General features: G+C 35.5%; 2 protein-coding genes across 2 annotated transcripts; both read right to left on the bottom strand.

Annotated features, from left to right (window-relative positions):
- Positions 1-8,886: 8,886 nt before the first annotated feature.
- Positions 8,887-13,853, bottom strand: LOC138307487 (neuronal acetylcholine receptor subunit alpha-10-like). The gene is made up of 2 exons (XM_069248263.1): positions 13,775-13,853; positions 8,887-11,306 (listed from the first exon to the last, which is right to left on the bottom strand). The coding sequence occupies exon 2, from the start codon at positions 11,274-11,276 to the stop codon at positions 10,053-10,055; it is 1,224 nt and encodes a 407-aa protein (XP_069104364.1). The 5' UTR covers positions 11,277-11,306; positions 13,775-13,853; the 3' UTR covers positions 8,887-10,052.
- A 5,142-nt stretch (positions 13,854-18,995) lies between these two features.
- LOC138307618 (acetylcholine receptor subunit alpha-like) lies at positions 18,996-22,939 on the bottom strand. The gene is made up of 2 exons (XM_069248424.1): positions 22,867-22,939; positions 18,996-21,891 (listed from the first exon to the last, which is right to left on the bottom strand). The coding sequence occupies exon 2, from the start codon at positions 21,843-21,845 to the stop codon at positions 20,538-20,540; it is 1,308 nt and encodes a 435-aa protein (XP_069104525.1). The 5' UTR covers positions 21,846-21,891; positions 22,867-22,939; the 3' UTR covers positions 18,996-20,537.
- Between the last annotated feature and the right edge of the window lie 3,037 nt (positions 22,940-25,976).

The raw sequence follows: 25,976 nt of genomic DNA, 5'->3' as shown, positions 1-25,976 counted from the left end.
GAGATAAACATTATCGCGATTTTATAGTGATCGCAAAATTCGCGAAAGTAAATCGCACGCGAAAAAAATGGTGGTTTACAGTATCGTCAACAAAATAAGAGAAAAAAGTATACATTAAACCCAGTATGTCTACAGTACACATTAAACCCAGTATACATTTCAGCATTATCTGTTTACAATACATGCTTTTAAATAATGTTTCAGAGAGGGTCTGGCAACATTCCTTAGAGGTTACGTTCTGATACGGTCTTTTTACCCACGTACTTCGGTTCAAATGCGTTTCTCTCGACCTAGCTTCATAAACCGAAAAATCACATTTCTGTTACAGTATGCTTGTACATGTAGATTGTGGTTTGGGCGAAATGGTTATGTACGGAATAATGAGTTTGTCAATTAATGAAAACTAATGTAAACAAAAACTAATTAGAATTTGAATTTTTATCAGATTGGTTTCAACATTAACGATGAAGCCAAGAAAGCCCAAATTACATTGAAACTCTTAATATGTCAAACGCTCAACAAACCCAATGCATTAAATCCATCTAAGCAATAAGTAAAATAGTCCGGTACATTAGGGCGTAAAAAAGGCTTCCGTGTGCATTTCGTGAAGAAATAACAAAGCATATGCCATTTTGTTAAGAACAACCGTGGGCATCAGAAAATCAATGCCTTGGAGTCGCGACCAGTGGTCAGTATGACGTCATAAAGATGGCCGATGACCCCAATATCCATATCACAGAAGACCAAAAATAAAACTTTTTTTTCTTCTGGTAACCATTATCTTAAATAAAACTTAAACTTGTTTTATATAGTCAATAAATGTATGAGTGTTACTCGTATGTATACAGTTTTAAAAAATATCCCGACATTTATTGCATTTTTAGAATAATAACGCCCGACTCCTTGCTAAAATTGAGGGGAAGGTAATATATTTCCACTATTTTCAAAAGATAAACCACTTTTTGATGTTTTTAATTTATCATACAGACCATTGATAACATCCAAACATATCAAAATCATAAAAATATATGTTGGACATAAAACCGATTTTAAAATATTTTTTGTTTGAAGTAGATATTATCGAGCTTTATTGTTTCCGGATCCGGCGGCCATTTCCTTTAAGTCATTTTCGTGCCATCTTAGACTTCCGCTCAAGTTGTTAGTGGTCTACATTTATACAAATATGACAATTTTATGTGGTTTTGATAGTTTCTATTAGTAGATATCTTGTTCTACTGTTACAACAATGTATAAGCAAGAAACAATCATGAGTAGAATACGAAATTCCATTTCTGACAAGGCGTTCAGAATACAGGAATATAACTAAGAGGCTCGCCGTCACAAGCCTGTTACCTACTGGAAAATCACGTTTGATGCTCTCTCAATAATAGCATTTACATTTGAAAAAAGTTTTTTATATAGTATAGAAGTGTAGGTTCATATGCTTAAATATATAATATAATTTTAGGCAAAGCCTATCTGAGAGCGCAGCAGTTAGTCCATTCTTTCGTTTTTGCCAGGTAGATCTAAATAAAGGATTTCCAACGGCGAAAGAGTACTCTCCCCTGACCCATCAGTCTTATCGATGTTGACATGTGTTTTGTTTTTATAGCTTATTGGGTGCGCTGAATAACTGTACTGCTAGAAACTATTTATAGAATTATTAATTATTGGAATAATAGCTTTGCTGAATTACTGGCATTGAGTTTATAACTAGAAAAACAATATTGAACAAAGATTACTTCTACTTTCACTTTCTGCAAAAATACGTGACTGCGGCTACAAATTATATCTCAACGTCATTCTCCGTTGCCAGGCGAGAAAATTCCGAAGCAACTGCTCACGTAAAACGGCTTTTAAGTTAAGACTCAGAAAAAAATGTAATTGTTAGATACAGGTAAGAATAAATTGGAAGGTTTATATTTCACTAATGTTTTCATTTTGAATTTTTCGAAGCGTTACTTGTTTGTAATCACACGAGAGTGTGATTTTGTAATCACGCGAGAGTGTGACTTTGGATACTGTCTTGCGCGATGCTGGATCTTGTGTTGACTTCCTGTTTCCGGTTTGTGAGAAAGTTTTCCAACTCTACATATATTGGATGATTTACATAGAATAACGTTAGTGAGACACCTCTATCACAAGAGTTCGCTTCGCGAACGGGCCTTCGGCCCGTTCGCTGCGCTCTCTATTATGGACATGACGTCACCTATTCTAACTTAATTTGATTGCCAATGAAAATGCTATTCCAAATTCAAAAACGTTAGTTAAAAGCTTGCTTTCGTTGGTTTTTCCACCAAGTGACATTATTTTTAGTAATCTTTGCGATGGGCCGCCGCATGTGGCAATAAGACGTTTCCGAAAAACGAAAATAATAATTCTATGTCATTATTGTAAGCAAAACTAAAATAACAGAAAAAGTTAGCGATAAAGTTATCTTATAGAAATATGTCCAACTGCTGTCTTCATAAACGTGATTTTAATTCAAGGAAGACATCAAGTCATGTTTTACAACATCATGTTATATTTCCTTTGTTCACGATTCATACACTGGTATATTCCTACATGCACACACCCTACCCCTATCCCTGTTTCCTACGTATGCACTACCGAACTGTTGCCTTAGATCTAATGTGTACATATTAGGCAAGGCCATGTTTCATTAGCATGTAAAACGTTCCTATTATTTATCGTATTCTTTAAGCTATGTATAATACGCTTATATGTCGTTAGGCAAAATAAACGGTTATGTAAACAATAGACATCACACATGTTCATCATTGTTTATACTATTGTAGGAAATGCACTCCAGTAAGCCCAGGAACCTTCAAAATACATGTAGTTCTATCAGCATGAAATATTTACAGGTAATAACATATATGACATATATACATATATAGTAGCATATATAGTAGCATAACTGACATTCAAAAAAGAAATGGTTGCAAAAAACAAAAATCAATTCTGAAGTGCGGAAATGACTTGTTTATGCTAATTTGTCCCTAAATGTTCTTTTCAGCGTCACTAAATTTAATATTTAGGGTTCTTATGTCACAAATTATTCAATACATAAATATGTTGTCATTAAACATCATATTTATCATTTTTAGGAGTTTATTAAATGCAAAATGTTGTATCAGATTCAGCTGTTAAATGTTGATGACGTCATAAAAATCCACCGCCGCGGGGTTTGGAGACAGGGCATACATTTTCTGCAATACTGACACATGTGTAATAGATTACACATAGTCGCTAACTTTCTTCAGAAAATGCACACGGATTTCCCTAAGACCCCAGACTGAAAGTAAACCATCGAATTTTGTATTTAACACAAGTATCGAGTGCCATGATTACCCTTGATATTCTTTCTTGCTTTCTATTTCTTTTTTAATTATTTTGTTGGTTGTGGATGGGTGCATGGGGTCTGATAAACTTGATATTGTACACATCGTACTAGTCACCAAAACCTGTGTACACATAGTACTAGTCATCAAAATCTGTATACACATCGCACTTGTCATCAACACCTGTGTGCACATCGTACTAGTCATCAAAACCTGTGTACACATTGTACTAGTCATCAAAACTTGTGTACACATCGTACTATAGTCATCAAAACCTGTGTACACATCGTACTAGTCATCAAAACCTGTGTACACATCGAACTAGTCATCAACACCTGTGTACACTTCGTACTAGTCATCAACACCTGTGTACACTTCGTACTAGTCATCAACACCTCTGTACAAATCGAACTAGTCATCAAAACCTGTGTACACATAGTACTAGTCATCAAAATCTGTATACACATCGCACTTGTCATCAACACCTGTGTGCACATCGTACTAGTCATCAAAACCTGTGTACACATCGTACTAGTCATCAAAACTTGTGTACACATCGTACTATAGTCATCAAAACCTGTGTACTCATCGTACTAGTCATCAACACCTGTGTACCCATCGTACTAGGCATCAAAATATGTGTACACATCGTACTAGTCATCAAGACTTCTGTTCACATCGTACTAGTCATCAAAACCTCTGTACACATCGTCCTAGTCAGCAAAATATGTGTACACATCGTACTAGTCATCAAAACGTCACACATAAATGTTCACTATTTGTGTAACAATATTATTATACAAATCATACTTTCCAACTTGAGAAAAATACTAAGAGGAATGTTTCTATTGCTATCGTTATCATGAGCCTATGAATGTTTGGAAAGACTTCTTATGCAGGAACCTAATTAAAACATGTATATAAATGAATCTAGACCCCAACAATAGGCCCAGAGGGCCTGTATCGCTCATCTGGTTTGTAATGCTAAGTAATGTTCTATATACAGATTCATTAAATAGTTGGGTTTTTTTTCTCAAGGAATTGTCCCTCTAATATCCCTATTGGGCTCCATTCTTTTTGTTATTTTTTTTCCACAGGAAGTTTCTGGTAAAATTTCGTTACATTCCATGCAAAACTCTATGACTAGTTGCGATATAAAAGATTTACCCTGTTGGGCCCCGCCCCTCCTGCCCCGGGGGGGTCACAGTTTGTTAACAATCCATGCAGAACTCTATGACTAGCAGTGATTTAAAGATTTTTGCCCTATTTCCCCCGGGGGGTCAGAGCCAAAATTTATACCAACTTTGTTGCCCTTCCCCAAAGGATATTTCTGGACAAACTTGGTTACATTCCATGCAAAACTCTATAACTAGTTATAAAAGATTTACCCTATTTCCCCTATTGGGCCCCGCCCTTCTGCCCCCGGGAGTCACAGCCAAAACTTATACAAACTATGTTCCACTTTTCCCAAGTTTTTTTTTTCTGGCCAAATTTGGTTACATTCCATGCAGAACTTTATGACCAGTAGCGATTTAAAGATTTTACCTCTATTTCCCCTATTTGGACCCCGCCCTTCCTGCCCCCGTGGGAAAGAGCCAAAATTTATACAAACTATGTTCCCCTTCCCCCAAGGATGTTTCTGGCCAAATTTGGTTACATTCAATACAAAACTCTATGACAAATAGCGATTTAAATGATTTCTTTTATTTCCCCTTTTTGGCCCGCCCCTCCTGCCCGCGGGAATTCAGAGCCAAAATTTATACAAACTTTGTTCCCCTTCCCCCAAAGATGTTTCTAGCATTATCTGGTTACATTCCATGCAAAACTCTGTGACAAGTAGCGATTTAAAGGATTTACCTTTATTTCCCCTATTGGGCCCCGCCTCTCCTGCTCTCGGGGGGTCAGATCCAAAATTTATATGAAGTCTGTACCCCTTCATCCAAGGAAGTTTTTGGCCAAATTTGGTCACATTCCATGCAGAACTCTTTGACTAGTAGCGATTTAAAGGACGGACGGACGACGGACGGACGGACAACGGACACGGTTGCCAGACATTTCAACTTACCCATCCACAGTTGGAAAGACATGCAGGTGATTGCAATTGAGCACTGTTCCTACTGGACACAAACCAAGCGTCGATCAAGAGAGAGATTCTGAATTACCTATCTACAGACCCGCTATCCCAAAAGCATTAACGAACGTTAAATATACTTATCGACATCAATTGATCACTTGCGTTTCAATTAATTATCCCTACTTCCAGCATTTTCCCGTTCTGTTCTACGCGTTTTTGATCCTTTACATATGATACCCAGCATGAGGCGACTAAATTTGGGACTTTGCTTCTTTGTCAACACACTGAGAAGATAGGCGACTAAATTTGCATCCTATACCAATGAGCACTATATATATATAAATTTTGCCACACATTTGACGTCACACGTGGCACGCTTTCCAGCCATCGCTCATATGATACATTTTTGTAGATCCCGCCTTCGGCTGCCACTGCCGAAGGGAAAATTGCGCTCCATTGTGTTGTATAGTTTAATATTTGTCTACTTTGTCCCGCATTACTGTTCGTATCCTATTATGTAGTCGTGTTTGTTTTGTTTGTCTTGATAAAGGGGCAGATCGCAAATTTGACAATTTTGTTTTGTCCACACGGTTGGAATTACTTCCTTGTCCCATATTAAAAAACCGTCTCATTCTCACTGTTGATATATTCTAGCTTTAATGTCACAGTGAATGTAACACAAAATATTATGTATGAGATTGCATCCGAAATAAAAAGAACGTGATCATTTGTCATACTTACATGCTGGTGTCCTTTGAAGTCAATTACAAATATCTTGTAGGCGTAGTAAGCACAAGCGGACGTTAAATCTGATAAGATGTAGGAAATTATCCTCCCTTCGGAAAGTTCTGATGTACTATCTGTCAGATTCAGAATCGTTATACGATAGCCTGGATAGAGACGCTTTGTTAAACATGCCACGTTCACACATCGGTTACAAATACCCCTAAATCACTCAAGCGTGTAATGAAAGGAAACGGTGGTGATATGACTATCAAGGATGACTGAACAACATTATTTGTACATAAAACAGCGGAATATTACTAGTACATTGTATGTATGTGAATATATCAAACTAAATTAATGTGATAATTATTCATGTTTCATTCGAACGATTCTAAGGTTTTAGACGTTGATTGAAATACTGATAGTTTGTATGCCTGTATAATCATTTAAATTATATTCTTTATTTGAACATAACTTAGTTGATAAAAAGTGTCTATGCATCGGGTCGAACCTGAAGTATTACTGTGGAATCGTAGATTGTTGTGTTGTTTGTCAATTTAGCCAAATATGCAACAGAATATACATTTCAGTTTAGTAACTCCACAGGGTTTGGTACGTAGTTCTGTCACCAAATGGCAAAACCACTATGTTTACTGGTGTCCATAGCGTATACGACACGTTTTCGAACAAACGTACCATGATGAAGCATTTGTTGAGTAAAAAGTTCCATGCACTATATCTCATGCCCCATCCTCAATACTCCGGGGGTTACTATCACTGACATTATATCCACCCCTTGACTATCTCATAGTAAAAGACATGTCATTTAGTCATTTGATGTACATCAAAGGATTTGTATGACATTACACTGTGATTGGCTGTGTTGCATTACTGCCTCTGTACTCTTCAAAGGAAGGCCTGTGATTGGTCAGTTGTTTTCTTCAGAACTGTCTCAAGTTTTACAGTGAGATAGTCCAGGGGTGGATATAATGTCGGTAATAGTGATCCCTGAAGTATTCAGGATGCCCCCTTAAATACTATCTTCATCTAGTCTTCGATATATATATATAGGCCGGGATCTAGGGGGGGGGGGGGGGGGGGGGGGGGGGGGGGGGGGGGGGGGGGGGGGGGGGGGTCTACGTGCACCCCCCCCCCCACAACTTAACGAACCAATGTTTTTCTGAAGCCTTATGACCCACTGATAACGAAATCGAGAGGTAACATTGTATAAGCTGGGATGAACTTCCGGTTATGACGTCATCAAGATGGCCGCCATCTCGAATTTCACTAAAGATTGAAAAATAGTCATAACATTGACATTTTTCAACCGAAGAAGACAAATGAGGCATCAAAATGACCACAATAGAACAACAAATACATATCAGGACCATATTATCCAATATATGAAGTTATTTCTACGCAGGAAATGAAAAAATAGGATTTTAAGCTCAAAAATGGTAATTTTTTAGCAAATTTTTCATATTTTTTCATTTCCTGCGTAGAAATAACTACATATATTGGATTTTATGGTCCTGATATGTATTTGTTGTTCTATCGTGGTCATATTGATGCCTCATTTGTCTGTCTTCTTCGGTTGAAAAATGTCAATGTTATGATTATTTTTCAATCTTTAGTGAAATTCGAGATGGCGGCCATCTTGATGACGTCATAACCGGAAGTTCATCCCAGTTTATACAATATTACCTCTCGATTTCGTTATCAGTGGGTCATAAGGCTTCAGAAAAACATTGGTTCGTTAAGTTGTGGGGGGGGGGGGGGGGGTGCACGTAGACCCCCCCTAGATCCCGGCCTAATATTTATATGCTATATATATCAAATGCGCCAATAAATTCAATAGCTGAATGAATATTCATCTGAAATCATTCATATTCATGAATATGCAAATGATGCAATTTTAATATTTGGGCATAGAATGAAAAATGCTTTTCATAGATTTTCCGAATGTCTTATTTGATGCGAAACTGGAATAGTTAGATAAAAGATAGAGCACGTAAATGATCATCAGAACATACGTGATTTAAGATGTTTTGCTAAGACACATACGTGTAATTTCAAGTAAACCTATTAATATACGTGAAGAGATTTGTTCTATAAATTGATAAATGTGATTTGTTGAAATGTGGGAAGCTTTATAACAAATGGTGGACGCAATAGCCGAGTGGTTAAGTTGTCCCAGAATATTACCACAAGCCCTTCACCTCTGGGATGTTAGTTCGAATCCCATGTGGAGCAGTTGTCAGGTACTGGCCGCTGGTCGGTGCAAGCTCTCTGATTGGTCCACTCGCTCCTAGGAGTCAATCAGAGAGTTTGTCGACAGACTTTATGAAATAAAATTCCCATAATCCCATCATATCATATACCATAGTGACCAGTAAGGAAGTGTCTTCAATGTAAGCTAAAAAATATTCAGATCGGATGATTTTTGTGGTGTTCAGAGCATTTTAAAATTAATTACCCCATTTTCTGGAAATGGGATACAGGGCTAAGTAAACAACCTTTCAGTATTTTTAGTATTTTTTTTTTTTTTTTGCGCGTCGTAAACCTGTGGTACAACTAAGGCCCTATGGAAACCTACATATGAAACTTGAGAAAGATTCCTTCAGGTCATTTTTAAGAAATAGCGCTAACAAGAAATGTTAACGGACGGAAGGATTGACGAAAAGCGATTTGAAAAGCCTACTATCATCAGATGGCGGGCTAAAAACACACATCAAAACATGATACGTCTATTCGTATCTCCCTTTATGAAAGAATGCAAACAAAAACATGATAACCATTTGACGGATAAAAACGAAACAAAGAGATATTATATAAGTCTTATATCTAATATGCAAGATAGTTATCGAATCGATGGGAATAATTTCTGTACCACGATATAACCGACAACGGTTGTGCCGAACTATTTTTTTGCTGGTGATGGAATGACGTCAAAAGGCGATATCCCGCGCTAAAGTCATTTCAGCGGGAAGATTACAAACAGTTACTTTTCATCACCACCAGAGATATGAGTCCCGAACAAACGTTATCGGGTGTCACGTGGTACGTGAATTAGTGCCATTTACATCCTGACCCCAATATCTCAAAATAAGTAGAACATGTGCTCTAATACTAACATTATATAATGACATGGCTTAGTATTTGTCTTAATTTCGGTTTTGTTTCCAGAAATAGGAACATGATCTTCAATGTAATATCTGATGAAAAACATTTTTTAAATTGTAGCACTGAACATGAATATAAGCCATTCAACACCTAATTTATTCACAATAAAATATTAATTGTGGATATTTCTTGTTCATAAGCAAGTGAAATAGGTAAAAGGAATTACATACAATGTATAACAGAAGGATGAGAAATCCAGGAACTACTACTGTATCGTCATGTCTTGGTGGTCAATAAAATTTCAATAAAAATAATAATAAATAGAAATAACTTCTTTTGATTTTTGACAGTTTCATGATACGTAGGTACCCCGATAATTCGGACAGCGATAATCCGGAAAACTCTCAGAGGAAATGTCAGGGAACGGATAACCGTAACGTTACATACCTAAGAACAAATTAAAAATCGGTGGTTCGGATTTTCATAATCCGAACGGTTTAGACTGGGATCGACGGTTTTCGGATTATCGAGGGTGTACTGTATTACCTTTTACACCATTTACATATTACAAAGTTATATTCCCATGCAGATGTAACGTTATCAATTTGTTAGGCACAATTACGTTTAGTTCTCTTAAACACATGACGCTACTCTCGCAAACCAACGACATAATAAACAATACCTACCTAAGGGAAATAATTCTGTGATAAGCAAAAGGATGATGTAGATTAATCATCTAAGGACTATGATGATAATCTGACAACCATTTCAGTGACGGTGCTCAATCAATTAAAATATACTGCTATGAAAATAATGTTAACGAGGAAAAATATGAACAAGGAAAAGATGAAAAGAAAAATGTCTGTGTACTTTAAGACAGTGTCTCTGGTAATTTTTAAGTCTGTCTCATTTTTATCAGGTTTTTTACTTTTGCTTCCTTCACTTCCGTCCTCAATCTGTGCCCCTCGCCCTTTCCTGTTGAATCTGGTGGCTAGCCATTTAACGACTCTAACCAACAATTTAGGAAAATCGTTCAAGTCTTCTTTAGCTTCGGATCGTAAGGTTACTATAGTCAGCAGTACAGCAGCTGAGCTGCAAATCATAGCAATGAAAGTATAATAGGTTATCCCTGCCATTGGTTCCGACACAGGAGGAACGTCATCTGAAATAATAGTCATATATACTGCCAAAGACAGGAACATCGTTAGCGCATAAGATATCCTTCCGGCAGATATTGGCAAGAGGAAAACAAACGGAGTCAGAAATCCCAGAATATTCATAGGCAAAATCAACGACATTATAAAATAGGTTGATTTTCTACTGAGAGTCAACTGGACCGCCATCGCCGCGTTGTGTGGTTGGTATGTGTCTAAAGCAGCCACCGATGTCGAATCGATATCCCATTCTCCGTTTGGATTACTATATGCCAAGTTGATAGTACTAGACAAAGCGTAAAATGAAACTTCTTGGGCTGAATACCCCCAGGGCATTAGTTCTATAGTGCAGATCTGCGTGTCCACTGGGAACTTTGCCATATCTACCTCACAGGACGAGAGAACTAGTTTACCCACCGTCCAAGTCACATTGCCATCTGATGAAATGTATGCGTGAAACTTTGAATCTGTTATAGTATCGAGCTCGTCGGCAGTGGATAGGATGAAGACACCGGGGGTCCATATGGTGGACGGATCTACAGTCATGGTTGAGAGACCACCATACGAACTGGGATCCCACGTAAGTCTTAAATCAGTCCATTTGATAGTGGCTCCTATGCTTATATCTATAGAACCTAAAACAGCATCAAGCTGAATGAGTGACATCAAGAAAACCTCCAACCCGACATTTATTGTTTCACTCTGGTTATAAATAGGTCTTGGTACTGTGGAATAATTAGCAAATAGTTGGGCCTCTAGGTTCTTGATATCATCCAACGTAGCGCCAATAGTAAGATATGGGCAAACTACAAGGAGTACCGAAGGTAGGACCAAAAATAGTATGCGGATCTTCATGCTGAGTCTTCCCAAGCTCTTCACAGCAATCTGCAAATATAATGAAAGAATGACAAAATGACTTACGGTACAGCACAAAATATTCGAACTGCCTTTGGCTGTTTTGAGCTTTGGTATTGGAATATCCGTGGTTCGCCGACGGAACCATAGTGACTAAACAAACTATATAAAACCAATTGTCTTTGTTTTTATGTAAATAGTACAACAGAAAAAAAAAACACACAAAAAAACCGGAAGCTTCTTCACATTTTATGTTACATATACGGTATGAAAGATTTCGGAAAAAATATTTATTATAAATATATTATTATATAAATCTACTTATTTCAAGCTGCTCCACCACTGACAGAGCATAATCTCATCATTTAAATAATAATACGTGTAATCGTGTACAAGTATATATATATGTCTAATTAACACAAATGATAAGAAAAGATAATTATTTTGCTTTGGGTGCAAGCACAATCAGTACTTCTTTACATATAGGACATAGTGGCATGGAATTTTTTCGGGATTCAATTAATTATTTTTAATATTTGTATCTTTAAGTAAAGTTAGAAGCCCAAACTTTTCAATTTTTTTTTTTTTTTTTTGTTTTTTTTTTTTGTTAATCAAATAAGAAAAATATATATTCCTCTGCTCGTGCATTTAACAGAGAAAAATATCAGTTGTCAGCGGTGGAGCATTTTTAAGCTATTCAATGCATTATGTTTTTCATAGAAAAGGCCGAATAGAAGGGTACAAACATAATTAAACGAACAATTGAAAAAAGTTCTTGGAATAAGGTAGCAGACACAATTCTAAAATCGTGCTTTCTGTGCAGGTGTTGCTTGAGGTTCTATCGTAAATCAAACTTAGCTTAAGAATCTACTTTAAACATGGAAAAACATAAAACGTTCAGTTGACAGACGATGCAATCCGTTGAAAATAAGAGATAATGTATCCCCATCACCCAGCCTATGTGACCTTCAGACGTAAACGCCTTAACTACGTCACGATCCACATGAATTACTACACATCAATGTCAAGCTATAAACTCATTGTAAAACAAGGAGCCACAAAGCATGGCATTATCTCCCGCACCCCGAAGTTGATATAAAAACCCAGATACATCAAGGTCAAAGTAACAATTATTCAAGTATAACTTTAAATGTACGCGAGCATTGTAAAACTGGAAACAATAACAGCAGGTAACAAAAGGAAACAGAAATTTGCTATTTTTGACTACTAGATTTCCAAGGTAACCCAAAATGGAAGGTTCGCAATAGCAACAGGCACAACTAGGGCACTTGTCTGATATATTCAGAAAGTTTCATTGAATTGAGTTAAATGGGTTTGGAGTTATAGCCCAGAAACAAAAGTAAACAGTAATTTTCTATTTTTGACTAATTTTTTTATGGAAACGGAAAACCTTCTCAGGTCTGCATAGCAAAAGGCACAACTAGGTCACTTGTCTGATGTATTCACAAAGTTTCGTGTAGCTGCGTTAAACGGGTTTAGAGTTATTGTCCGGAAACAAAAGGAAACAGTAATTTGGTAATTTTGATTAAGTTCCAATGGTAACGGAAAACATTCCCAAAAAGGAAGGTCCGCATAGCAAAAGGCAAAACTAGGACTTGTCTGATAATATATTCAGAAAGTTTCATGGAGCTGCGTTAAACGATTTTCAAGTTGAAGTCCGGAAAAGAATCACGTACGAACGGACGGACGGACGGACGGATTCCAAAACAATATACCCCGCAAACGCGTTTCGTTGGGGACAAGAGCATTAAAGTTTGTAATGACAGCATAGAACAAATGGTTAACATGATCACTTTCCTTTATAGCTTTGGTAGACTTTATAGGTGTATTTTTCTATGTATGCAATACCTGTTATCATGAAATTTCCAGTTAGGTATTGCATGAGCAGATATAAACATACTATTTTATAATCCTGTAGTAGTCAGCTTTTAGAAGTTTTACAAATTAATTTTGAAGTGTAAGAATATTTTTGTGGTTGAGATATAAAATGTTCATATTCAAATTGTTCGTCTTAATCTTAATAACGACATTGGCACCATATATAAACATTGTAAATAATCAAGGCCAAAATATACACATTACTACACACGGTTAACCATTACTTAATACAATTAATTTCAGTTGTGCATATGTTTTCATGTTCAAAAGATTAACTATTCAATCAAACAAACTGGACATTCACAAATATGCCCTTACACGGGAGGGGGGTTCATTTCCCAAATTCCATTCAAACCGGGAATTCACTATTTTTAACTTAATTTTGGATTCTGTTATATGTTCTTGGCAATTCTTATGCATTTAATTAAAAAAAAAATTTGTCACAGATGTACAGTAATAAAACAATCATATATAAATACACAACAAATATTAAAATACTGCAAAAATCGGGAAAGTTATTTTTCCTTGAATAAATTCTGCAAAATCAGCGGTTGTATTATTTATAATATAAAGAAATAAATGAAAAAAAAATCTATTACCTGGTTTGTCCTCAAACAACAAAATGGCTACCACACACTGATCACAGCCAGCTTTGGCGACCGACACCTAACCTCTTACATAAAAGGACTGCAGATTTAAATACTATGTAAAATAATACCCTTTCACATTGGCCTTGACGGGAGAGTTATGAAACGGGATTAAACTTAAGGTCACCAAATACGGCATTAATTGATTGTTAGGTCGTGATTTTTAACCCATTATCGTGGTAGGGTATTATTTTTATTCCACATGGCACACACGTGGATAACGAGGTTGAAAATATGGTACGGTGAATGATTCGAGAAATTTCTAATTACATGTGTAAGAAGACGGAAAAAGATTAATAAAAATGTTGATACCATTCATGCCGATAATTAAACACAGTGAATAATTTTATTCCCTATACCCTCTTCAAAATGCGTCATTGAACCAGTTCTCAAGATTGTTTTCCTCAAAACTAATTGATCACATAATAGTTTCGGAGACACAATGTTATTTTGTGAATAATTTGTACCCGAATGAAAATATAAATTTATACTTTATGATTGGTAAAATAGTGCATTTAATAAATACAAACCTCGTAATCTAAAAGTAAGATGGTTGAAAATAATAGAATGTTAAAGATGCTCCGAAGCCGACAGAGCATAATTGGTGTTTAATCGTGTATATGTAAGTCTGATTGACACGAAAAATAATACCAAATAATTTATTTGGCTTTTGTTGCATGCGCAACCAGTGCTTCATTCCATAAAGGATAAAGTGCCACGGAAGTTTTTCGGAATGCAAGTAATTATTTTTTATATTTTTAACTTGAAGTAAAATTAGAAGCTTTTCAACGGTTGTAATGGTGTAAAGTAAGAAACTTTTGTAACTGAAGAAAAATACTTAATCGTCTGCTCCTGTTTTTGATAGTGAAAGAATACCATTTGTCAGCGGTGGAGCATCTTGGTTCTCTGATTATCTTCTTAATCATTGTCAGTGTGTAGTAATTAACGATAGCCAATCTCATTTAGCTTATATTACAGCGGGTGTTTCTCAAGGATCCATTCTAGGTCATTGCTATTCCTAATTTTCATGAACGAGTGTTTGCGGACGATACATCATTGTCTGTTATAGTGGAATCCCCTGATCCGAGTGCAAATTCACTAAATAATAACCTTAGAAAAATTCACGATTGGTCTAATACATGGCTTGTAAAATTTAATCCTTCTAAAACTGTAACATTGACCGTAATAAACAATTAACAAACCGATTCACCCCTCCCTATTTTTGAATAATATCACACTAACAGAAGTCACTTATCACAAACATCTTGGTATCACCCTTTCAGCTTACGGAACTTGGTCTGACCATCTACAACATATTGTTAGTAAAACTTCTAAAAAATAAATTTACTCCGAAATCTCAAATTCAGGATTGATAGAAAATCTCTTCATATTTTATATTGTTCTTTTATTAGACCATTGCTAGAATATGGAGATATTGTCTGGGATAACATAACGTTGGGACAAAGTAATCTTTTGAGAAAACATTCAACTTGAAGCAGCTAGGATCATTACCGGTGCCACCAAACTCACTAGTCATGGTCGTTTATATACATAATCTGGATTAGATACACTTATGAATTTAAGACGAAAACACAAAATCATTTAATTTCATCAGATTGTTCATGGTCAGTGCCCTCCTTACCTAACTAACATGCTTCCAGCTCGTCATCGTAATATTTACTCATACAGCACAAGGGGAGCCGATTCTTTCTATCACCCTCCATGCCGCACTAACCTTTACAAAGACTCCTTACTACCTTCTTCTGTGGACCTATGGAACTCGCTTCCGGACATAATAAAATTCAATCCATCTATTACCTGTCTGAATGCTTCCTTAATACTGATACCCTAACTGTCCCTCTCTACTTTTATTATTGTAAAACAAGGCATGCCCAGATTCACCACTCCCGTCTTAGAATGCATTGCAGTTCTATAAACTCTCATCTATATCATCGTAATCTTGTAGTTAGTTCTCGCTGCTCGTGTAACCAATCTGACGAAACTTCTGAACATTTCCTTCTCCATTGTCTAAATTACGAACAAACAAGAATGTTATGCTTAGAAACCTACCCCATGACTATGATGTTAACACTTTACTTTATGGTAACCCTAATATGCCCGATCAGTACAATGTAAATATTTTTGATACGGTTCAAAATGTTATAAGTCGCTCAAACCATTTAAAGTAGAAATAAATACACATGTATCCATCACTACTACTTTACTGTCTATCTGAAAACCAATCTTAATCTTTTTTCGTATATTGGTTATACACTCATGACCCGTCCTAGTTTTACATATGATCAAACTATGACCGATTTCCAAACAAATCTCTGGTTTTGTATGGTTGAAAAGTATACACCATTTTTCTTTACGCAATCACTGCACCCTTCCCTTTTCCTACCAAAGCACTTTATAATAAGCACTGATAACTCTTAGAAATAATAAGGACTATCCTATTGCTTATAAGTTATATAAATATTATATGGAGACGGATTAGTATAAGTAAATTGTATTTGTTTCTGTATCCAAACTTTTTATGACATGTATATATTGTACTGTATCGTTATTGAATTGAATAAAATATTGTTTAAACCAAAGCAATAAAGTCCAATAGGTCAATATCAAGTGTAAGTATGTATATGGGATATTATTTTTAAACTGTGATTTTCATTTTAACTAATATGTGAATTACTAAGGAAGGATTTTTTGGTTATTTTGTGTCCATGCATGTTATCAACACATTTTTATTTTCAAATGCCATATTTCTTATAATAATAACACAGAAAGGTTAAGCATAGTAAAATACAAGCCATATATCAAAGTTTATGAAAAAATGTATGTCTCTTATTTTCTATGTTAATGCGATTTCCATTTTCAACATTGTTATAGGATAATGCTCTCAAACGTGTATATAAGGCCAAAAATATGTCTGTTTAAGGTTACCCGACCGACCCTAATTTTTTTACCCCCGACGCTAATTTTTTCTGTACCTGAAAAGATATTCTTATTAATACATGAAGTTTTACTCTAGGCCAATCTGAGCTGTTGATAACTTCTTTCTTAGTCAAATATCCATTTATTCATTGTTAAATAAAGAGTCAAGAGTGAAAGACACTAATGTTTAATCATTTTATTGGTAAATAGGAGCCATATATCTGTTTAGTAAACAGCTCGCTATTGCATGTAAACTTGACAAAAAATAATAAAAAGATAAAAAGAAAAAAAAATTACCCTACCTACCGATATTCTAATGTTCGCGTCTTTCGCCGAAGATTAGAAATCTGGAAAATCAATCGCCACCGGGTTTTTTTAATATACAGACAGGCCTAAACAATAGAACCACATCAACCTATTAAATCGAGAAAAAAATCGGCGTAGATATCAAAGCACGAAATTAATCATCCACGAAAACAATATGGTTTACACCAAGGTCATACCTCTGTTTTGTTTTTGTTTTCGCGTTCTGGTATTTTTTAAGGAACTGAGGAATAAAAGGCATAGCATGGTGTACAACATGAAAAGAAATGTGTTTAAAGAGTGACTCTTCCCTTTGTTGTAAAAAATGATTCTTCACAAAGATGACGGCTCAAAAGTTTTAATTCTCTAGTCGAGGAATATTTTGTGTTTATTTCTTTGTGTGTGTTTTCCGACAAGTTGGGTGGTATAATAGTGGTATGTTATATTAAATCGTTCTCTTCTTTGACTTTGTAGTGCATCTTCGATACTCCAAGGGTTCCGAATTTTCATAGTAAACAAAAGACACAAATCCCAGTGACAGAACAATGGAGGAACCTCGTACTCGAACCTAATAACTTTTACTGCGCAAAAATATCATGAGATTTAGTTCGTCAATGCAACAAAAAAAAAACTTTATAGAAGTTACAAGATTTTTTCTTTGCAATAACCTTATTAACATTTGATAACGATAATCGATCAGTAGCATGAAATACGTAAAATAGACATACACAATCCTAAATCGACCGCAAGTCTGTCGCGGAGGAAGACAGGGAAAATACACATATCTCGGAGTAATACAAAAACAAGTATTAGCTTCCCAAAAAGCTAAGAAGGCTACCATACAGCATTATTTATTAGAAAGCAATACTAGGAAAGCTTGACGCATTGTTCTGTTCACAGTTATTTGCCATAGTTATTATGACAATTCATTTTTGAAGATGGGTAATTTAAATGCTTTCGAATTCAATGTAAAAGATAATCAACTTCATGAAAGGGCCACTAGGCTACCTTTCCGAAACAATTTTTTTAATCTATAACAGAATATGGCCAAAGATGAGGTTACAACACTAGACAAGTTGAAGTTTTGCCGTCTGGCGCAGAAATAGTCAACTAAAGCGTTGTAATTATGACGACGTCGGGAACCATAATACGACCTGCGTTATGAAAACGAACGTTTTGTTTATTTTAATAAAGTTGTTCAGAAGGTGCAGTGGGCCTTTTCCTCACGTGAAAGCAACAAATTTTCCGTCTAATATACACTGTACTGATATACATGTACATGTACTTGGACAAGTTGGTGTATTACATATACGCATAGGACAAGCATAACATTTCGGTTAAAACTGTACTTTACTTAAGCGCATACAATTGCACAAATTGAAATATCCCCTAAGTAAAGCCTAACTTTGTTTCAGCATCTCCCATGTACGGACAGTTTTTACAAGAAGGTCATGATCATCAAGCCATCAGTACTAGTTAGGCTATACATAGATGCTCCACGCGACATCAATACAATTGCGACATCTCGGAGTAATTTCCGTCAATTTCTCCGAGGGGATCCGATTGAGAACTTCTATTCAGTACGTGTAGCGCCTCCTTGTGTGATTTCTGAGAATAATGTCCGACAACCAGAAAAAACATTCGGACTTCTCTTGGTTTATCAAATGATAATTTGTTTGCAATAATTTCCCCACTGGTACCCCTTACACACATGAAATCTTCAACAACAAGTAACCAATCAACACACGTAAATCGTTTTCGCCAGACAATCAAATTTAACAGACTATTTATAACCATATGAAACCTCAACAACATGGCAGGCAAAGCGACCGATTATAAAAGCTACCATCCCAGGATGGCAGCAATCATAGAGTCCCAACAGTACACGCCGTTCATGGTGGGATATGTAAATGTACAAATTCAAAGTTTGTATTCTTGAATATTGGGGTTTGATTTATTCATACCATCAAGTAACATGTGAAATAAACAAAACAACATTCAATTTTCATCGGAAACTGATTTTCTTGGTTCGATGTGTTTCGATCTTTTAATGTAGTGATAGCTACACTGCTGGATGTCATTTGAAATATGTCAATCTGTTAACGAAATATCACACAACCCAATTATAACCCGCGAAATAACCGACTGTATGATTGTTTATCATAGTGTATCGCATAATCACAAAATTAATAAAGTATTTTATTGAAATAAAACAAAATGCATGCAGTTCACAAATACATTTTAAGTCCGACATACAATTATAAGTACAGAAGTGATCATATCAAATGCTACGGTATAGAAATGTAACTATATATGATTATATTAGTGAAATATTTAAAGTAACAATTTCTCCGTGCAGGGGTAAAATGTTTTAACAAAACAAGGTCACTTGTACATACCATAGATTTATCACAACAATGAAAAGTCGTCAGCGATTTTGGATGATTTATGAAGCATTTCAAAGTAATGTACGTTGTCCTTAGTACGAGACGCATATAAAATATAATTATCACAAATTGGTTGCGATTATATGATATATTAGCCCTAGGTACTTTTTATAACATGATTGGAATTTTAAGTACATTTATTCATATTTAGTGACAGGTTCGACATGTAACCTTAATATTTCTATCATGATTTCTCAATATATCACCAAGATTTATCACTAGAAAATAATGATTGGAATCAGTAACCACCACTTTAAGCGGAGAAAGACTGCTGTTTATCCTTTGCTTTTGTATCTTGAGATTTACTCCGTATTATAACCTTTATCTAAGAAAACACTATTAATAGTTGTATTTTCCTGATTCGCTTGTCCTTGCTCGAATAAATAGTCAGCTTCCTGCGTCTAATTTGCCCTGGACTCAGGTTTCATCAAAGTTCCTTAACTTTAAGGAATTCTTTTAAAAAGCATTAACTTCATTACGACCCCCGCCCCCTTTAAGGTAAGGATCATTAGTCGGCAGTGGAACATCTTGAAAGATGCTGCACCACTGACGAATGGTATTTTTTCTCTTTCAAAAACAGGAGCAGACAAATTAATAATTTTAGTTACAAAATTTACTTATTTTACACCATTACCACTACCCGATAAGATGGAATGAAGTACTGATTTTGCATCCATCAAGAACAAAAGAAGTTGTTTTATATTATTTTTTATGTTAATTAGACATACATTTATATGATTAAACACAATTTTTGTTTAAATAGTCAGTATCATTTATGCTGTCAGTGGTGGAACATCTTTAAAGTTAAAGAACGGTGATGAAACTGCAGACTGGTATAAAATATCGATATACCTATTGCATCCATCGGTGACTCTTTTTTCTCAGTCATGATTCAACGTTTCTATTTCGTAGGTCAAGAGTAGAAAATATGACTTGACTGGTTGACTGATGGGGCTTGACGCCCTTGTTCCGGTTATAATTAAGCCTAGATGTAGGACACAAAATTGACTTCTAACATGTGTCTGTATTTATAACTTGATGTAGCCCCCGAAGTAAAAGATAATACATATGAAACCTACGAGAGTTGTAACGATAAACAAGAACATATCGAAAAATGTTTTCACTTCCAATGGCGTAATCTCTTCTTCATTATCACTATCATTTGAATCGTCATCGCGTTTTGTATCTAGATTTTTCGCATCATCAAAATTCTTCTCAATATCTGTTTCTTCGACTGTTAAGTCACGTTGTGTTTTATATTCTTCCACCTTGGTAGTTTGATGGTCCGACTTCCTTTTGCATGTGAAGGTTTTATAGCATCTATGCAAGCCAATAAGCCAGGACGGGAATGCTTCAATGGATTCATACAGGTCTATATGTAGTGTATATAATGTTATAAGTAAAACTCCGGAACTTTCTAGAAGTGAAAGCGTGACAAAGTAGGTGATTCCTGCCATAGGCTTCGACACCTTTGGAATACTATCGGTGATCAGGCTAAGATATAGCGCCAAGGCTAACAGCATGGAAATGGCATAGCCCATCCTTTCACCCGAGGAGATCGGAATAAGAAACACCGTGGAGGTGAGAAGAATAAGAATAACTATTGGAAGTAGCAATGACACCACGAAATATGTCGACTTTCTCTGTATTGTTAAATCGATTTTAATTGCTGATACGATCGGCTCATACTCGGTATGTTGTTGCATTGATGTGGAAATGATAGCCCATTCGCCATTTGGCTTTGCATATTTTAGGTCAATAGTATTAGCAATAACGGACAGGTACACCTCTGAGGTAGGATATCCCCATGGACAGATAATAAAGGAACAAGTCTGTGTGTCCGTAGGATAGTGGGTGATATCAACATCGCAAGAAGACTTCACCAACTTTCCAGTCAGCCACGACACCTTCCCGGTTGAATTCACAAATACGGGGAAATCCGAACCAGTGAAAGGCTCAAGTTCCTCTGCTGTGTTCAGTATGTAAGCCTTTAGAAACCACACATTAACGGGCCGTACTACATGTGACGTCAGACCTCCGTATGAACTCGGTGTCCATGTGAGACTGGTGTCCATCCACTGCAGGTCAAGGACAAAACTGATATCAATAACTCCCGCCACATCATCAAGTTTGAGTATATTAAGAAGGTATGTACTTGCAGTTACGTTCAGTACATCTGAGTGGTTGGAGACTGGTCTGTGCTTTGCCGAATAATTGGCGAAAAGGTCCGTTTGTAGTTTAACTACATCATCCCATGTGGCACCTTCAACTGTTTTCTGTGACACCATCGCGCCAATAATGGCGAGTAGGATCGTGAATGTCAGGTAGGTTTCCATTATTCTTTGTCTTTATTTCGGCAATGATGTAACACTTGTGTTGTACCTGTGAACACAAATAATGTTAAATATGCGCTCCTATCATGAATATGAATTTAGTTTAAACATATTTTATTGTCAATGCAAAAGATAAAAGGACCAGGCAAAATCAAAGTTATTGCAACTTATATAAGTCTAGAATACGAGCATCAAGGACCTGGTCTGATGGTTTTTTCTAAAAGAGATATTTTTACAACATAAGACATGTTTATAAGATATGTCTACAGGATGGATAACATTCGGAATCATGAATTTTTCATCAGGAATTAAACATACGGAAACGATACATCGATTAGTAATGTTTGTACGACATCACTAGACAACTCTCCGTATGATAGGACGAGACGGGCCATAGGTCATATAAGTCTGAGAGATTGCACAAGATCCCGATGGATATAAGGAGTTACACCATGGGTACATGTACTAGAGCAATCACTGTTGAATAACTTCACCGAACTATTTCCTATGTGTCTTAATCCTCTGATATTTAAACTCAAATGATATAGTAAAATCAAATATTCTTCAATACTTATTACATTATGTTACTAAATTGTAGTGATAGCAATTTTAGATCATGCTATGTTAGCATATAACTATGTCAATTGTTCTGTTTTTGCTATTAATATTAGCATGTATGTATATTAGCCAAATGCCATTTAATTGATCAGTATTTGTGCATGAAATTTATGCATCCTGCAATATTTTTTAACTACAGCTACTGTGATATAACTGTCATTTTTTATGTTTATTTTATTCGATATGCATGTACTTTTTACTATCCCCTTATTATATGTTTTAGTAACTAGAGGGACCATGCGGTAGGCTAGCCGCTGGCTAAACATGCTCATCCTCGGTAAATAGGTTTAGTATTATTATTACTATGTAACACACAGCGAATACCTCTTACGATAGTTTGAAATATTTTAAAAAAAATCTATTATTTTCATCAAATACATAATATTAAAATAAAATGTCTTCTTACCTTTTCCAATGGCATTTAAAAGGTCGGACAGGTTTGCAACCTACCAGTTGTAATGTCCATTAGTCCATTATACACTCGCTAATCCGTTGTAATGTCCATTAGTCCATTATACACTCGCTAATCCGTAGTTATACCATAACCTTAATGTCCACTTACCTGTGGATTAATCATGTTTTATAACGCTAAGACCGATACAATTGACCAAAGTGACCACTCTATGAGGTGATAATGTAGAACGAAGGTCATGGCAATTTGCAATTAACTTAAGGACTCATTCACAAAAAGAAATCTAGTGTGTAAAGACATATGAAAGTTAATATGATATATTACTAATATCATTTTTGTATAGTTTCATTTTCACTGCAATCCTATAATGTAATCTTACCAAATGCAGTTGACGTTGTTAAGCGCATGAACTGTGACGACATTATTATTGCGAAGTCATTTTTGTCGTTTTCAGTGGTAATTGTAGAAGGTTGTTGAACAGACTGCTCAATCCTTGACGATAAAGAATTGTCTATTCATATCATGGATGCAAACTCTCTCGAGATGTATTTTATGAAATTGTCATCAAATGAGAATATACGCAATGAACTGCATTTCGTTTTCAATTAAGATAGTTTGAATGCAAAATGAAACACATCAAATTAAACAAATTAAGCATGGGGCTAGCGCAATTGGCATTCATACTCAAATTATTGCCAAATGAATACAGAATGAATGCGAGATTGCTAGGTTTTTACTTTAAAGGTATGAAGAGACAAATAAAGATTTTTTTAAAAGGATTGATCATATTTCTCTTTTTGTGTCAGTCCGAGTGTTCATTTCATATACAATTTTACGAAACGAATCCAGGAAGATTTTAAGGCTCGCTTATTTTAAAAACTTTTTATTATATAATTATAACAACTTATATTCTCGATAATTTCACCTTCAACATATGCTGCAAAAAATCAGCAGAGATAGCCATATTGTCTCGACGTATTTGAATCCTAACGTTACACCATTTTCTGGCATCATTTGTTTTCCCCATGACTTGGCAATGGATTTTCTTGCCCACAGAGCCATTCGAAATCGCTCCAAACTGTCTAAACAAATCGTTGTAGCTTTAACTAAACAGTTGCAGATAAAACTTTGAAATGGTTAATTGATACATGTATTACATCATTGGCGATTCTATTTTCGCGTTTTTATGCTCAATGCCATTTTGGCGGCGATATGTTCAATATCTATTTCGTGTTTGTTTGGATTCAATACTGCGCCAAAATGTTTAATATCTATTTCGTATTTATGTGGATTCAATATTACGCCAATATGTTCAATCTCTATTCCGTGTTTGTGTGGATTCAATATTGCGCCAATATGTTCAATATCTATTTCATGTTTGTGTGGATTCAATATTGCGCCAATATGTTCAATATCTATTTCATGTTTGTGTGGATTCAATATTGCGCCAATATGTTCAATATCTATTTAGTGTTTGTGTGGATTCAATATTGCGCCAATATGTTCAATTGCTATTTTTTTTGGTTTGGTTTGTTTAGTTTTACGTCCTATTAACAGCCAGGGTCATGTAAGGACGTGCCAGGTTTGTTGGTTGAGGAAAGCCGGAGTACCCGGAGAAAAACCACCGGCCAGCGGTCAGTACCTGGCAACTGCCCCACATAGGATTCGAACCCGCATCCCAGAGGTGGAGGGCTTGTGGTAATATGTCGGGACATCTTAACCACTCGGCCACCGCGGCCCCAATATCTATCTAATGTGTGTGTGGATGCAATATTGCGCCAATATGTTCAATATCTATTTAGTGTTTGTGTGGATTAAATATTGCGCCAATATGTTCAATTGCTATTTCATGTTTGTGTGGATTCAATATTGCGCCATATGTTCAATATCTATCTAATGTGTGTGTGGATGCAATATTGCGTCAATATGTTCAATATCAATATCTTGTTTGTGTGGATTCAATATTGCGCCAATATATTCAATATCTATTTCGTGTTTGTGTGGATTCAATATTGCGCCAATATGTTCAATATCTATTTGGTATTTTTGTGGATTCAATATCGCGCCAATATGTTCATTGTCTATTTCGTGTTTTTGTGGATTCAATATTGCGCCAATATGTTCAACACCTATTTCGTGTTTGTGTGGATTCAATATTGCACCAATATGTTAAATATCTATTTCATGTTGGTGTGGATTCAATATTGCACCAATATGTTCAATATCTATTTCGTGTTTGTGTGGATTCATTATTGCACCAATATGTTCAATATCTATTTAGTGTTTGTGTGAATTCAATATTGTGCCAAAATGTTCAATATCTATTTCGTGTTTGTGTGGATTCATTATTGCGCCAATATGTTCAATATCTATTTCGTTTTTGTGTGGATTCAATGTTACGCCAATATGTTCAATACACATTGCTCCAATGGACTGATGAATTACATTGACATTACTTCAACATTCTGAAACTACACGTAATTGCATAAGAGTGTAATTATTAATATTAAGAAGACGATACTCAGATAAAAAGAGAATTTCCTGCAATTTTCTCATTTTACTTTTAAGCTTCAAATAAAGATTTGATAACCTCGATCATGCGTTCTAGTTTGTCACTGCCTCTTAATCCATAGAATTCCCTTGAATTCATTTTAAAGCTTTGGATAAAACAAACTGATAATCACATGCGTTCTATTTTTTCACCACCACATAATCTCTTCATCCCTTTATCTTACATGTGATGTGTTATTTAATTTCATGGTTCTTATTTTTCACTTTTTTAATCTCTCATTCACCCCCATATGCACGTGCTATAATTATCCCAATACCTTAAAAGGTCATTGTGATATACAGGGATAAATATATTGACTTTTAAACTCTACACGTAACAAATACACATGGGTCATGTGTGATTTAATTTCTTGCATAATTTGGAAATTACCCCATTACATTGTGGTAAGCAGCTTAGAAAATGTGTACCCATGTAACTTAAACTATTGTTTATCGTTTATGGGGGACTTACCAATCAAAACACATTATATTATTCTGTGAAACTTTTATATAATTAAAAGTAAGGACACATGATGATATAAATGAACAACTAA

This window comes from Argopecten irradians, chromosome 14, assembly GCF_041381155.1.
Source record: "Argopecten irradians isolate NY chromosome 14, Ai_NY, whole genome shotgun sequence".
Taxonomy (NCBI): Eukaryota; Metazoa; Mollusca; class Bivalvia; order Pectinida; family Pectinidae; genus Argopecten; species Argopecten irradians.
The sequence above is the reverse complement of the archived record's forward strand: the minus strand, read 5'-3'. Positions and strand labels throughout refer to the sequence as shown.